At 55.3% G+C, this 15,041-nt stretch overlaps 4 protein-coding genes across 4 annotated transcripts; 2 read left to right on the forward strand and 2 right to left on the reverse strand.

The window, feature by feature from the left end:
- Positions 1-2,905: 2,905 nt before the first annotated feature.
- On the forward strand, positions 2,906-4,998 carry SPSK_02314 (glucose repression regulatory protein TUP1; the record flags this gene model as incomplete). Its single annotated transcript, XM_016729186.1, has 5 exons — positions 2,906-3,047; positions 3,135-3,216; positions 3,345-3,466; positions 3,502-4,697; positions 4,768-4,998. The coding sequence occupies 5 exons, from the start codon at positions 2,906-2,908 to the stop codon at positions 4,996-4,998; spliced, it is 1,773 nt and encodes a 590-aa protein (XP_016589034.1).
- Positions 4,999-5,803: 805 nt separating this feature from the next.
- On the reverse strand, positions 5,804-6,879 carry SPSK_02619 (uncharacterized protein; the record flags this gene model as incomplete). Its single annotated transcript, XM_016729487.1, has 2 exons — positions 5,804-6,446; positions 6,503-6,879. The coding sequence occupies 2 exons, from the start codon at positions 6,877-6,879 to the stop codon at positions 5,804-5,806; spliced, it is 1,020 nt and encodes a 339-aa protein (XP_016589035.1).
- A 561-nt stretch (positions 6,880-7,440) lies between these two features.
- On the forward strand, positions 7,441-9,885 carry SPSK_02255 (phosphoribosylamine--glycine ligase; the record flags this gene model as incomplete). Its single annotated transcript, XM_016729128.1, has 1 exon — positions 7,441-9,885. One exon carries the CDS (start codon positions 7,441-7,443, stop codon positions 9,883-9,885), a length of 2,445 nt encoding a protein of 814 aa, XP_016589036.1.
- Positions 9,886-10,339: 454 nt separating this feature from the next.
- Positions 10,340-12,969, reverse strand: SPSK_02239 (solute carrier family 32 (vesicular inhibitory amino acid transporter); the record flags this gene model as incomplete). The annotated part of the gene is made up of 4 exons (XM_016729112.1): positions 10,340-10,906; positions 10,963-11,028; positions 11,096-11,256; positions 11,337-12,969. The coding sequence occupies 4 exons, from the start codon at positions 12,967-12,969 to the stop codon at positions 10,340-10,342; spliced, it is 2,427 nt and encodes an 808-aa protein (XP_016589037.1).
- Positions 12,970-15,041: the final 2,072 nt, after the last annotated feature.

Consider the following 15,041-nt stretch of genomic DNA (forward strand, 5'->3'; position numbering starts at 1 on the left):
CCAATGTACGTTTGTTAACTTTGTTTCGTTTTTTTCTTTTCTTTTTTTAAGCGACGGGTGTTGCTTTTGGTTCGCTCGCCTCGATCTGTTTTTTGATCCCGTGTCTAGTCCAGCGACCACGTCGTTCGGTTCGTTGCGTAAGATAGGCAAGATACTAGGACGGAACAAGGGCAAAGCAAGAGAAAAATACGACACACCCCATACGGAGAAACACCCAACATGTGCAGTCACAATATGACCATTCTGCAGAAGTTTACGTCCCACAAAGCACATGCATATGCGCCCATGACTTTGGGTCGCCGGTTTTGTTTTGCCAGAGGCACAAAGCACCAGCTGGGGCGTGCTTTGCGTCATTGTAGGATGCGACTGGCGGGATAGGTCCAGGATAACGCATGGCTTACTTCCAACCATGCCGTCCAACCTTGCTGTGCTGGATGGCGCCGTGGCATGTTCCACCGAGCTGACTCGTGCACTTTCCCCCACCACCGCAGATCATGTCTAACCGCCCGGTGAGACTGAGGTGGCAGGAGAGCACAGCGAAGCGTGTGCAAAGTAAGTTGATGGTGCAAGTTGACGGGGCAAGCCGGTGCGACGCTCTTGGGCATGCTGCCCATTCGGCCTCCATTTTTCATGTCTTGTGATCACCTGGAAGAGGAACCACGGACGGTGGAGATGGAAGGTGAGGGATACGAAGTAGACACAACCGGAAGGCCGTCCACCACGGCAACAGTGTGGACACATGCGTAGCGTGAACGAGGTTGCATGAAGAGATGAGGCAGCAAGAAACACTCGACCAGAATTGGACAGGGGGCAGAAAGGTACATTGGTACATTGAGCGACCGTCCCATACGCCGTGACACAGAATACACCTTGCGCGTAGGTTACGTCCCTCACAATTGCGAACGCTTTTCGGGTGGTTCCCTTTTCCAGGGCAGCAGCATATGTCGGGCTGAGGTCATGGAGGTGTATAATCATGTACTATTATACCCACTTTCTGCAAAGTTGGTAAGTACTTTTGTGGAGATACATACGAGTACACAGAGATACAAGGAATGTACCTTGTCGCACACGGTCCACGCCCGGTTGCATACAAATGGGTGGCACCTGCCTTGGCCATGGAACTAACAGTGGGCAATTTTCTTCCTGCGCGCTACGATTAGTGGAACCCCTGCCTGGCTGGTGGCGACGGCTTCCATCCTTCATTCTTGCAGGTTCCGTTCTTTTTTCCTCCTTTCGTCTCTCCAGCTCCATAGCCCCACTCCGGCTGTGCCTCGTCTCCACCTGCCTGCGACTCCCATACGCACAACAACAGTACAAGACAAACAGGGACAGAACAGAGATTCAGGGCTGTTGTTTCTCTGTGGCGTGGAAGCACGGCCCACCGAGGAAGTCCCTCCGTACTCTGCACACATCCCGCACATATCTCTCACGCTGCTGTGCAAAACACGATACGTAAGTACGCATAAGAGAGAACAACGCTACAGCGGCAAACTCGACAAACTGCAACGGGAAAGAACAAGAACAAAGTTCGATTCAATTGTCAACACGACATATTTGCCCTGCCTTGGGCGTATCCTGTATTCAGCTCTCTGCATCTCCATCCCTTGCTGTATCTTTGCGTGGTATCACGTCGTACAGCCTTTCGTCTTTCTCTTTCGTACAAAGGACGGAGCACCGCCCGTACTCGTCATGGCCAATCTGCTTTTTGGTACTCGCCCAACTGCCCGCCAACGTGCACAAAATCTCGTTTCGTTCCAGCGTGCGCTATCTCCATTCATATTGTGTCCGTTGGCTGCGGCTTCCTGGCGTCAACTACCCAGTCGTTGTCTGCCGTGCCGTGACAAGAAACAGAGTGCACGTACTTACATATATGGCGTACGCCGGTTGTCATACATCGCAGTCCTTTTCGAATTTCGTTGCTTTCTCGGAACTATTTTCCTCCTCACTGTTCCTTCCAGAACGAGAAACCCGCCCGGAATAAATCGATAAAATAAACAACACTAGCTCCTTTCGGTAAAACTGGACCCCTTAGCCGACCTGGTCTAACCGAAACTCCAAGCTTTCCTCCACCCAGCCTCTTGCGTTTTTGCCCTTTTTTTTTGCCTCGCTCCTTCCTCACTCCCCCCGCCCCCCAAACACGACAGCTTTACCTTCTCATCCACCCCCATCCACCCTAATCCACCCTAAATCCACCCACCATCTCGTCCACCATGCCCCCCCCCCCCTAGTTAGCACGAGCTGCTAATGCGTCTGCGTAGCGTGTGTACCGCTGGTCGTGGTTTCCGTGCACCCAGCCAGAGGAGACAAAGCAAAGAGCATCGCCAAAACCATCCCAAGTCTATCAATTTTTTCCCCTTCTTTTCTCCCTTCCACTTTTCGTCCTCCTCGCTCCTCCTTTCTCTCTCCGCTTCAATCACCCACCCCGACAGTGGTTCCATCATCAAGTCTTGTCCCTCCTCATCGTCCGCCTATTGCCACGCGATCGGAGGCGCTCTGTCATTGCTTTTCTGACAGCGTCGGCTTTTTCGTTTCGTTTCTTTTCCTTCTCTCCCTCTCTTTCTGTCATTGCTTTAGCTTGGCAGCCCTTCCCTGGCTACGACTCCCCCCCTCCCCGTCCGTTGGCACTCCTCGTCGCCTTCATCGCCTTCATCCAAACTCATCGCGACGACGTGCGTGCCTTAACGACGACAACGAGCGCAAAAGTGTCCATCACTTTTTTGATTCGACGATTGCGACACGCGCCAGTTCCCTTGCAGACATCATCGCATTTTCGCATACCTAGCAGCTTAGCATCGCGCACTCTTTCCATCATCATCAATACCATCGCCATCGGGCCTTAGCCTTTTTTTTATTCTTCGTTTTCTTTTCTATTTGCGTTTTATACCATCCCGCTCTTTCGCGCATCATGTCTATGTACGGTGGTGGTCACCGGGGCATGGGCGCCGTGCCCCCGAGCAACGGCGTCGGCCGCCTGACCGAGCTGCTCGACCAGATCCGGACCGAGTTTGAGACCCAGATGCGCGCCAGTGAGAACTACGAGCATCAGAGTAAGTGCCCGTGATAGTCTCCCCCGCGGGCTGTTCCTTTGTGAGTGACAGATTGGCTAACCGGGGCTCCTTTTGCGCCCCCTCTAGTTCAAGCACAGGTCAACGAGATGCAGCTCATCCGCGAAAAGGTCTACACCATGGAGCAGACGCACATGAACCTCAAGCAGAAGTAAGCGACCACCACTCCCAACTTGACCGTCGACGGCACGACGCACATTTCAATAATGCCGAATCAATTCGTGTTATGCCGTCTTGTGGGATAACAACTGGACTGGACACGACTAACCTTGCTTGTAGATACGAGGAGGAAATCGCCGTTCTCCGTCGCCAGCTTGGCGAGCGTGGCGGCCCCAGCCAGGGCCACATGGGCGGACCCCAGCAGCATGGCGGCCCTCCGCAACCCCCGAGCCTGGGCATGGGTAGCAATGTCTTTGGCGCTATCATCGCAGGACAGGGCGGCCAGACTGGTCTTGCGCCGCCGCCGCCTCCCCAGGAGCAGCCCCCCTCAACACCAGATGCAGCAGCAGCCGCCGCCAGGCCTCCAGGGCCCCCCCCCCTCCTCCTCCCCCGCCGCCTTCGCAACAGAACCCCTTCGGCCAGCAGGGCTACGGCCAGCCTCCCGCCCCGGGCGGCTTCCAATCCCAGCCCCCGCCGACCAACTCGCCCGGTCCCGTTAAGCGCCCGATCGGTCGCCCTCCGCCCGGTGGCCCTGCCACGCCCCAGATCAACACCCCGGTACCGTACCCCGGCCCCAACCAGTCGCCTCAGGTCGCGTCGCACCCGACGCCCGACCATGCGCGCATGCAGATGGCCCCCGCCGGCCACTCAAACAACTCGCTGGGCGACCTCGACCCCGAGCGCCTTCCTGCGCACTACAAGAAGACGCGGGACGACTGGTTTGTTATCTTCAACCAGCAGGTGCCGCGCGTCATTGACGTCGACCTGGTTCACACCCTGCAGCACGAGAGTGTTGTGTGCTGTGTCCGCTTCAGCGTCGACGGCAAGTACGTGGCCACGGGCTGCAACCGCTCCGCCCAGATCTACGATGTGCAGACGGGCGAGAAGCTCTGCGTGCTGCAGGACGAGGCTGTGGACACCGGCGGCGACCTGTACATCCGCAGCGTGTGCTTCAGCCCTGACGGCAAGTACCTGGCCACGGGTGCCGAGGACAAGCTCATCCGCGTGTGGGACATCCAGACGCGGACGATCCGCAACACGTTCGCAGGCCACGAGCAAGATATTTACTCGCTCGACTTTGCGCGCGACGGCCGTACGATTGCATCGGGTAGTGGCGATCGCACCGTTCGCCTGTGGGACATTGAGAATGGCCAGAGCATCTTGACCCTCACTATCGAGGACGGCGTCACGACTGTGGCCATCTCGCCCGACACCAAGTACGTCGCGGCTGGCTCTCTGGACAAGAGCGTCCGCGTGTGGGACATTCAGCAAGGCTACCTTGTCGAGCGGCTGGAGGGCCCCGACGGTCACAAGGACAGTGTGTACAGTGTTGCGTTCTCGCCCAACGGCAAGGACCTCGTGTCTGGCAGTCTTGACAAGACGATCAAGATGTGGGAGCTGGCGGCGCCCCGCGGCATCTCCAACCAAGGACCGAAGGGAGGCCGCTGCGTGCGGACTTTTGAAGGCCATAGGGTGAGTCTCATCCGTCCAAGCTTTTTATTCCTTTCTTTGATTTTGTTTCTCTCCTAACTAACATTTACAGGACTTTGTCCTCTCTGTCGCTCTCACCCCCGACGCCCAATGGGTGCTGTCTGGTTCCAAGGACCGCGGTGTCCAGTTCTGGGATCCCCGCACCGGTCATACCCAGCTTATGTTGCAGGGTCACAAGAACTCGGTCATTTCCGTCGCGCCCAGCCCGACGGGCGGCTACTTTGCGACCGGCTCGGGCGACATGCGCGCTCGTATCTGGTCGTACGGCCGCTACCACAGCTAGAAGACATCGACCTTTTACAATCTCAAGTAGTTTGTTCGAGCTCGTGTTTCTTTTATATGTTTTCCCGATTGTCTACTTGGTTCCTTTTTTATCATGTATTTGTTTTTGTTTTTATTGTATTTCCCCCTTGTCAGGTGTTGAATTGTACTTTCCGTCCCCTTTTCTAACCCTTGGCCGTTTTCAAGGCTTTTAAGTTTTTTTTTTTTTTGATTGTCTGCTTATTGATTTTTTGAATTGTCTTGTTTTTTATCTTTGTCCTATTGTTTGCCCCTGGGTTACCCCAAGGTACCTTCCTGTTTATGGACGTTTCGCGTTTCGTAAACAAAGCCTGCCGTTGATCCTACCCTGTCGTTTTGACTTTTCTCTCTCTCTCTTTGATTTATGTTGCGCAAACTTCGATGTCAAGGACAAGTAGAAAAGGTTGGGGAGCGAGGCAAAGGGGAAACGAAGACAAGGTTTATGGCGTTTTGGAGGAAAGAACGCGCAATATAGTTCGCTAGGGAGGAAAGCTGGAAATTGGGGGAGTTGGCAGAAAAATATGAACAAAAAAACACCATAGAACCACCACAGCTCCACACTGATGTGCATCGTGTTTGTGTTTTGTTTTGTCCTTAAAGTCTGATATCAGTAAGGAATTCAGCTTCTGTGTCTCTTGGGAAAATGAACCATGTAGATATCAAAGTAACCGTCGGCATTACCGTATTGCGATGAGTGCTTATGTAAAACGAAATTGAAAAAGATTCGGCTAGTCATTGGGGTATCATATGAAACAATACAATACAAAACAATCAAACTTCCACCTCTCTCATAGCAGGCCGCTGAAGAGATCATCAAACTCGTCGCCGTTCTTCTTCCTTTTCTTGACCTTTTTCGACTTGTCCCGGTCCTTGTCCTTCTCTTTCTTGCCGTTCTTGTCTCTTTTCACAAAGACATCTTGGGTCTCCTTGGCCCCCGTGATCTCCTTGGATCTGGGCATCGGCGGGTCCTCGTCTACTTTCCTCTTCTTCTCGGAACGAACGATAGATTCTGATTCGCCGCTTTTGGTGGACGCCTTCACAAGGGACGTTCGCGACTTGATATGGTTGGCATAGATGTCGGTATCGTCCTCTTGCCGTGGGCGTTTCAGTGACGGTTTTGAGCTCATGGTCACCGTAGCATGTTCCTTATACCGTTTTGTATCCTCGTTCTCGCTGTCGTCTACGCGAGCAATGACCTCGCCGAGATCGTCGCCAAATTCGCCGGGTGCGTCGTCTTGAATCCCGGCGTCGGCAAGCTCGTCTTCAATTTGGTCGTCGTCGTCGTCATCTTCATCGCTGACGATTCGTCGTTTGTTCGTCGCAAGATCACCAGACACCCAGCGAAGCGCCGTGTGCACCTGCGCTAGAATGGCCATCAATAGCAAGCCGAGCTGCGCAAATCGGCGGTCGGCAATTAGTCGTGAAAAGGCGCTACGACGTGTTAGAAACGTTATTGCGCATATAACTCGGGAGGGGGGGCAACCCACAGATAGGCTTTGGGGATAAAATCACCGCGAACATCGCGCGCGCACATTATGGCAGCCTTTTCCTCGTCGCTCTGATCGTCTCCGTCAACTTTGGCTTTGGCGGCTGTCAACGGCCGCACCACCTCCCCGAGACGGCGCACATGCCGCCGCAGCTGGCCAAATACCGGCCACCAGTATGTCGACACCCGGTGTTGGTTCTTGTGAAGGCGGTTGAGGCCATGGAGCATGGCGCTGACTTCTTCGAGACGTTCGGCAGCAGCAACGTAGCGCGCCTTGGGTGTAAGAAGCGACCCGGACTGCACTCCTGCGAATGGTGCAGTAGCCGGTGTATCCGTATTATTTGAATGCATCGCCTTTTGTATTCGATCTGTCGCCATGTCGACGGTTAAGGGCCATATGAAACGTTGAGATGCACGTCAACTTTTGCTGTCAACTGTGAACTTTACTGGTTCCTTATCACACGTGACTAGCCAAAAGACGGGTCTCCATTTTTTCCAGCCAATAGATTATCACAGGCGACTAGGCTGCTCTAATAGGCAATTAGAGGATTTTTGTTCAGCAAGTGAAAACAACGACAGGGCTCTGGTGGGGGTGGGGTCGTTCTTGCCTCTGTTTTTCTCTCAGTCTCATTGGGACGGCAGAAAAAAACTACCGCGAAAAAAATTAGTAGGCAAGAGCGCGTTAACCAGAATGAACGTAGATCTAGCCTTGCTGGGCGGCGAGAGATTGTAACTCGAGGGAAAAACTCAGGTTTCTTCTTTCTTCCCTTCCAATGGACTGTAGACGAACGGGCCATCCGGCGATTGCAATTGCAGCTGCACGACCCTTTGTAGGTCGGTATAAGTGAACGTCTGTTGCTCAGACTCGATTGTCGTGTTCTTTTTCTTCAAAAGAACTTTCTGTCTCCTTCTTCTCTTCGGCCCCCTCCATCCGTCAACATGGCCTCCTCCACGTCCTCCGAAAACCTCACGGTCCTCCTCGTCGGCAACGGCGGCCGCGAGCATGCGCTGGCCTGGAAGCTTGCCCAGTCGCCTCGCGTCGCCCGCATCCTCGCTGTCCCCGGTAATGGCGGCACCGCTGCCTGCCCCAAAGTCGAGAACGTTGCGTCCAACGTGGCCACGGCTGAGGACTTCCCCAGCCTGGTCATCCTGGCCCAGCGCGAGGGCGTCAAGCTCGTTGTGCCGGGCCCCGAGGCCCCGCTCGTCGACGGCATCGAGGCCTACTTCCGCGCCGTCGGTATCCCCTGCTTCGGCCCCAGCAAGGAGGCCGCCATCCTCGAGGCCAGCAAGACCTACTCCAAGGACTTCATGCAGCGCTATAACATCCCCACCGCCGCCTACCGCAACTTCTCCGACTACGCCGCCGCCTGCCAGTACATCGAGGAGCTCGTGCCCGCCTCCCGCACCACTGCCGAGGCCAACCCGGCCGTCGTGATCAAGGCCACCGGCATTGCTGCCGGCAAGGGTGTCATTCTGCCGTTCACGCGCGCTGAGGCCCTGGCCGCTCTCAAGAGCATCATGGTCGACCTCGACTTTGGCGCCGAGGCCGGTGCTGAGGTGGTCGTGGAGGAGTTCTTGGACGGCGACGAGCTCAGCATCCTCACCTTCTGCGACGGCTACACCTTTAAGTCGCTGCCCGCCGCCCAGGACCACAAACGCATCTTTGACGGCGACCTGGGCCCCAACACCGGCGGTATGGGCTGCTACGCGCCCACCAACCTGGCCACACCTGAGCTGCTGGCCCGCATCGACCGTGAGGTCCTGGCCCCCACCCTCGAGGGCATGCGCAAGGACTGGGCACCGTTCCGCGGCCTGCTGTTCACGGGCCTCATGATTGCCCCCGACGGCAGCCCGCGCACGCTCGAGTACAATGTGCGCTTCGGCGACCCGGAGACACAGACCGTGCTGCCGCTCCTGTCGGCCGACACCGACCTGGCGGAGATCATGCTGGCCTGCACGAACGGCTGCCTCGACGCCGCCGACATCAAGATTGAGAACAAGTTCAGTGCTACCGTCGTCGTTGCTTCCGGCGGCTACCCGGGCTCGTATGCCAAGGGTACGCCCATGCAGGTGCAGGAGCCGGCCGTCGGCTCGGGCATCACCATCTTCCACGCCGGAACCAAACGGGACCCCGCGTCTGGCGCCCTTCAGACGTCGGGCGGTCGTGTGATTGCCGCCAACGCCACGGCCGAGACGCTCGAGGCTGCGGTCGCCAAGGCCTATGCCGAGGGCGTCCCGCGCATCCAGTTCGACAACATGCACTTCCGCAAGGACATTGCCCACCGCGCGTTCCGTAAGACCAACCCTGCTGCGGCTGCCGGTGTTGCGTCGCTGTCGTACGCCGAGGCCGGTGTCAGCATCGAGGCTGGCAACGCGCTCGTCGAGCGCATCAAGAAGGCCGTTGCGTCGACGGCCATTCCCGGCGCCGATGCCGAGATCGGCGGCTTTGGCGGTGAAGTCGACCTATCCAAGGCCGGCCTGCCGGCTTCGGACCGCCTGCCCATCCTGGTCGGCGCCATTGACGGTGTCGGTACCAAGCTCAAGATTGCGCTTGCCCTCAAGAAGCACGACACTGTCGGTATCGATCTGGTGGCCATGAACGTCAACGACCTCGTCGTCCAGGGCGCCCGCCCGCTCATGTTCCTCGACTACATTGGCTGCAGCAAGCTGATCGGCGATGTCGCTGCTGCTTTTGTTGAGGGCGTCGCTGCTGGCTGCCGCGATTCGGGCTGTGCTCTCGTGGGCGGTGAGACGGCCGAGATGCCTGGCATGTACCAGGACGAGGAGTACGATGCGGCGGGTGCCGCCATTGGCGTCATGCAGGCCGACGAGCGCCTGCCGCGCCTGTCGGCCATGGTTCCCGGTGACGTGCTGCTGGGTCTGGCGTCGAGCGGTGTGCACTCCAACGGCTTCTCGCTGGTGCGCCGGATCGTTGACCGCGCTGGCGTGGCCTACACCGACAAGGCGCCGTGGGCGCCGGGTGCGACGGTTGGCGAGAGCCTGCTGACGCCAACGCGCATCTACGTGCGGTCGGTGCTGAGCATCGTGCCGCACGTCAAGGGCCTGGCCCACATCACGGGCGGTGGTCTGACGGAGAACGTGCCGCGGATGCTGCCGCCGCACCTGGCGGCAACCATCGACGTCAAGACGTGGCCGGTGCCGCCCGTGTTTGAGTGGCTGCGCCAGCAGGGCAATGTGGCGCCGGCGGAGATGGGCCGGACATTCAACAACGGTATCGGCATGGTGGTCGCCGTGGGTGCCGCCGAGGCCGCGCAGGTCGCTAAGATGCTGGAGGCGGCGGGCGAGACCGTCTTCCAGATCGGCCAGCTGGTCGAGCGGACCGGAGAGGGCTGTGTCCTGGAGAACCTGAACTCGTGGGCTTAGGGACCTTTGTAGGGCCTCGACACTTGAGCTATTTGTTATTTCGGTTGTCATTTGTTCTTGGTTTGTGCGCAGATTCTCATTCCATGCGGTGTATTTGTTTTATCCAAGAAAAAAGTTGGCGCTACGAAAAATGCATTACACATCATAGTAGAAATGACAAGAGTTCATTAGGAAAATCAAAATAGAAATAATCCAAGAAAACAGCATTGATATCCAAAACATTGGGAAAACTGAAAAATCAAAAGTAAAAAAAGGAGCGATAAAACAAGAAACTCTGAAACGATGCATACTGTTCGCTGCTCAAGGTATTATGCGTAGATGCTCATTCGCCTTCGAGATGCTGATATAATGCGAACCTTGCCTATGCGAGATGAAATGAACCAAAAGACGATTATGCAAAATGGGGGGAAGTTCAAGTAAGTAGGAGTCCAAAACGAATTGTGGTCATTGACGTTCAAGAGTTCTCCACGCCGATGAGACTCTTGGGAAGGAAAGACCAGACAGTGCCAATGATAGAGATGACAATGGAAATCACGAGGACCGTGCACTGAAACAGCTTGTCGGCTTTGGAGATCTCATGGCCGAAAAGCTTCAAGTGGAACAGGATGGGAAGGGTGACGCAAATCGTAGAGCACAAGGCGCTGCCCATGAATGCCATGATACTATCAAAGGCAGGGAACACGATCGAAATGACGAGAAACGTGACAATCGTCACGATACGGATGGCAATCTTAACAATGCCACGGAAGTACATGGACCGTCCGGTCAGCGATTGAGTGTCGGGGACAGTTTGCTGGTGCATGCCGGTCAGGATCTCGACTGTGGTGATGATCGGGCGGGCGTTGAGCGGAATCTTTGTGAGCGGGATGATGGCGATAAAAATGCAAAGAAAAACAGTCAAGGCCTTGGAATAGCCCGACGTGGTCAAAATGTTGGCCGTGATCTCGTCCTTGACATCGTCGCCAAACATGAGAAGGCCAGCCACAGCCGTGACCGTGTCTAGCAGGTACTGGTGAGGAGGCTGTATTAGCAATATGTGCATGATAGTATCTAGGACGGGGGACGAGCATATCTTACTGTGAACGAGAAGGTGATTTTGACTGCACGGGCATATTTGTACGGATGCCGCATGTCACGGTAGATCTGTAGTTGAGGGAAAGAAAGGTGAGTGATTTGAACGTAACGACATAGTTAACTACAGTCGACTTACGTTTGGGAACACGCTATGTCCACCCCAGGGCGACATCAAAAGACCAAACGATAGAGGCAACGTCAACCAGTTCGCAGGGAACAAGTATGTGACAGCCGGCTCGATCAAGGAGCCGGGGGTTGTCTTCTTGGTGAACCCGTCAATGACGACAATGGCGGCGACTACATATTAAGTTAGTTTTTTTCGTTCAAACTTGTCGTTTTTGTCTCTCGTTTTGTTTCATCGTGAGGGCTGCACGTACTGCTGAAGCAAGACACGATACCAATGATGCTCGTAACACTGAGAAGGCGCATTGGTAAAAAGTTGAGCGGAATCATGATAAAGCAACACACGATCTTCCACTCGACCAGGGTGAGCAGGCCCGGGAACAGAAGGTCGAGCGAGTCCGCAAAGAGCACAATCAATGCCACACATGCGGCCATCAACTCGACCGTAAACAGGAGACTTGTCACAAGACGGGCACGTGGTCCAAAAGAGATGAAGGCCAGGTCCGAGAACGTGATGACAACAGGGTCAAGGTCCATGCACTTGGCCAGGAGACGCGCCGTGTACGCAGTGACGGCTGCCGCAAGGAACAGAATGAGCATACCACAGATCCAGCCGGCATATTTGATGCCCATTGGCAAACTCAGCAGACCGACGCCGATCAGCACGTTGATGGAGTTGAAGATGGTCTGGGGCAACGTGGACTGCCCCTCAACAGTCAGAACAATCTTGCCGTCCTCTTCGACCTCCTTCACCAAGATGGCCGGACGCTCGTCGTCTGGCATGGCATCAATGCCGCCCTCTTGTTGCTGTCGCCATAGCACACCGGCTTGCGCCATGGAAGCGGCCTGGCTACCTGGGCCCAGACGACCGGACATGGCGCTGTAGCTGAGCGCGGCCGGCGAGCCAATGACAGAGCCATAGCCACCAGCATGGCTCCCGCTGCCACTACGGTGCGTGCGGAACGAACCATAGCTGCCAACGATGGGCGACGTGGCAACGCCTTCGCCGGATGCACCCGCACTAGCGGCAGCTGCGGCCGCGGCCAGATGCGGTGGCCAGGCAAATATAGACGATGTGCTACCGGCACGGTATGTACGTGTCTGCCCGGAGGAGTCGAGAAGGCTCTTACGCTCCGAGTTGCCACCTAGCTGGCCATTGTTCGGCTCGTCCGTGATGGCCACGGAGCTCTGGCCGGGTACGGGACTGCCTGGTTCAGATGGTGGAGCATTCAGGGAGGTGTTTTCGGACGACGACGCGACAGCAGACGAGTGGCCGGCCTCGAGATGTTGCCGCAGCAGAGACAAGAATGCTGGCGGCGAGGCACGGTAGGAGCCCGGTTCCACAGACTCCGTACCGTCATAGGGATCGTACGGCCCTCCTTCACCACCGGGTCCGCCAAGGATGGGCTCCTGGTCGGCGGCAAAGACGAACGACGGTCGTTGTGGTATAACCTCCGTAAAGCCGGCTGCGCGCTGAAAACTGCGTGTGAACGAGCGGATGCTGTTGACGCCGCCAATGTCGGTGAGAGCAGACAAGCGAGCACCAACTGATGACCGCCGCCGCCGCCGCAGTGGTGGCCAGTCGCCGGCATCTCGGTGGCTGTCCCCGTCGTACGGATCCCGTCCCTCGTCTTCGTCATTGTCGTCGTCGTCTAGCAACCGCGACGAGGCGTCGTTGCCGTCATCGTTGTCCCCGTCGCCGCTGCGTCTGGTCCGACTCGGTGCTGCGAACTGGACACTGCGAAAGCCGGCTGATGACACACTGCCGGGCTGAAAGGGCGAATCGGTCACCGCCGAAGTCGAAAATGTGGCGGCGCCGAGACGGTCACCGCGTCCGCCGTCATTTATGTTCCCGCCAGGTACATAAGATGCACCTTCCGGGGCCATTTGATGGTCTGCGAAAAGACGTTGGCGGCGGAGGGAAGAGAGACAAAAAAGGGCTAGATGGTTCGATGGATCGCAAAATGGCAAGTCGAGAAGGAAGATCCCAGCTCACGCCTTGCACTGTCCGTCGTACTTTCTTGCTTTATTCTCTTTTTTTTGCTGTCGAGGTTTCGTCTTGCAAAGGGTGGTCACGATGGGCAGGTTTGCGGGGAGACAGCAAAGAGCTCCTTCCTGGTCCGGCAAGGTGCGGTGCGCAGCGAATGGAGGTGGTGTAAGAGCCTGTATGACATCAGTCGCTTGTGGAATCTTTCCTTCAGTGGGCGGGTTGCCACGGTCTAAACGAAGCAGGAAAGCAAACGAGAACAACGCAGAGAGGCTATGAAAAGGCAGATTTGCATAGACGAGAATATTGATATACAAAATGCCCAGGTGAGGTCAATCGAAATTGGAAGCGAAACATGCGGAAGGAACGCTCTGAGGGGCGATTGAGTCGAATCAGGGAAGGTACGATAGCCAAGTCGAAAAAAACAACGTCCCACCTCCCCTGCACGGGAATAGATAGTGTGGGAAAGAGCTGTTCACAGGAGTCCCATTAGGTCCAACCCAGTCACGTTACTGGTCAATGATTGCATTCTAGTCTGCTAAGGATAGACATAGATCGCGGGTGGCTGAGATGACAACACGCGAAGGCCTTACAGACACCAATCTTGTCGTGCAGAACGTCCCCCTCACTTTCATATCTCATGCACGGCGCATCCTACGGCCACTTTGGATGCGGAGTGCATTGGCGCAGCGGACGTGAGACGGCGTCATGGAAGGACAGGTCACAAGAATGCGGTGGCTTCAACTGATCAGGGTCTTGGTTCGTCGACCGCGTCCCGTCCTTTTTCGAGTGGCATGTTTTCATCGCGTGTTTTATTCTCGACACTGGCGCTAAGCGGGTCCGCTCCCTAAACTGCAAGCCTCCTTTCCCCAACTATAGTGTCTTTCCACGACCGAGAACAAAGTCCATGGTCATGATTATTCTATTCCTTTGCTGCGTTCGGAGGCAGCGCATCGTGAGTAATGAGTATCTCGTCATCAAAAGCCCAGTACGACGTAGTAAATCGTATGCTGGGAAAGTCAGGACCTCTTATCTTGCTGCATGTTGCCCTCTCTTACAGACAAAATACCCAATTTCACAGCTATCGATACGACGTATCTGGCTGCGTTTTCTCTTATCTCCTCGCAGGGGCAACCCTCATTGAAACGACGGACGCTACTTTAAATAGGAGCCAGCAGATAAGAAGACGAGACGTAAAGCGATTGAGTTGCACGTTCACCTTTTTTACCGGTTTTTGCCGGCATACTCCCCAACTAATTGAAAAATGCAGGTGGGGGGCGCTCCTCTCAGATTATCTAGGTTTGTGCTTCCTGCAACTACGTAATGCCGTCCATTTCTGCAGTTCAATTTCGGACTACCTGGTAGGTTGGGTGAGGGACGGCAGGCTTGCATATTTATAAAGGTGTGAAGTCAAAATGACGAACGATAGAGACCCCCTGCTCGTTGTTGGTAACCTTTAAATAGGACTATATTAGGCGGCACATGGCGGACACTGGTGTACATCGGATTGCATTGCTCGGCATCGAAAACGATCCCACTCATGAACACGTCACGATTTGTCTTGTACGTGACAGCTAAACCACACCGCTTATAGAGTCAGCAAGGCACCTTCAACGATGTTGCTGAATGGCATTAGTATTATTTCTTACAAGACTTCACAAATGCAATTTGGAGCAGTGTGTTTTGGTGAGTGGGTAACTTCTGGTATTGCCAACGGCTGTTCTAAAAAAGGTAGCTATCTAAATACGCAGAGGAGCGAGTTGAACTAGTTATCAAGTTCGCATCGACCAAATAGAAATTGCTGATACCTGAGATTCTCTGCATCCTCCAAAAAAAAGAAAAAGAAAAAGCCTCCAAAATATGAATGAAAATCGCCCGTGAAAGACAAAAGTGCGACAATGGTCGCACCGCCCGTGAACGCCTGCTATATGATGCATGAAAAACAGGAAAATGAAAACACCAGGAAGAAAAA

The sequence above is a fragment of the Sporothrix schenckii genome, assembly GCF_000961545.1.
Source record: "Sporothrix schenckii 1099-18 chromosome Unknown Cont43, whole genome shotgun sequence".
Lineage (NCBI taxonomy): Eukaryota > Fungi > Ascomycota > Sordariomycetes > Ophiostomatales > Ophiostomataceae > Sporothrix > Sporothrix schenckii.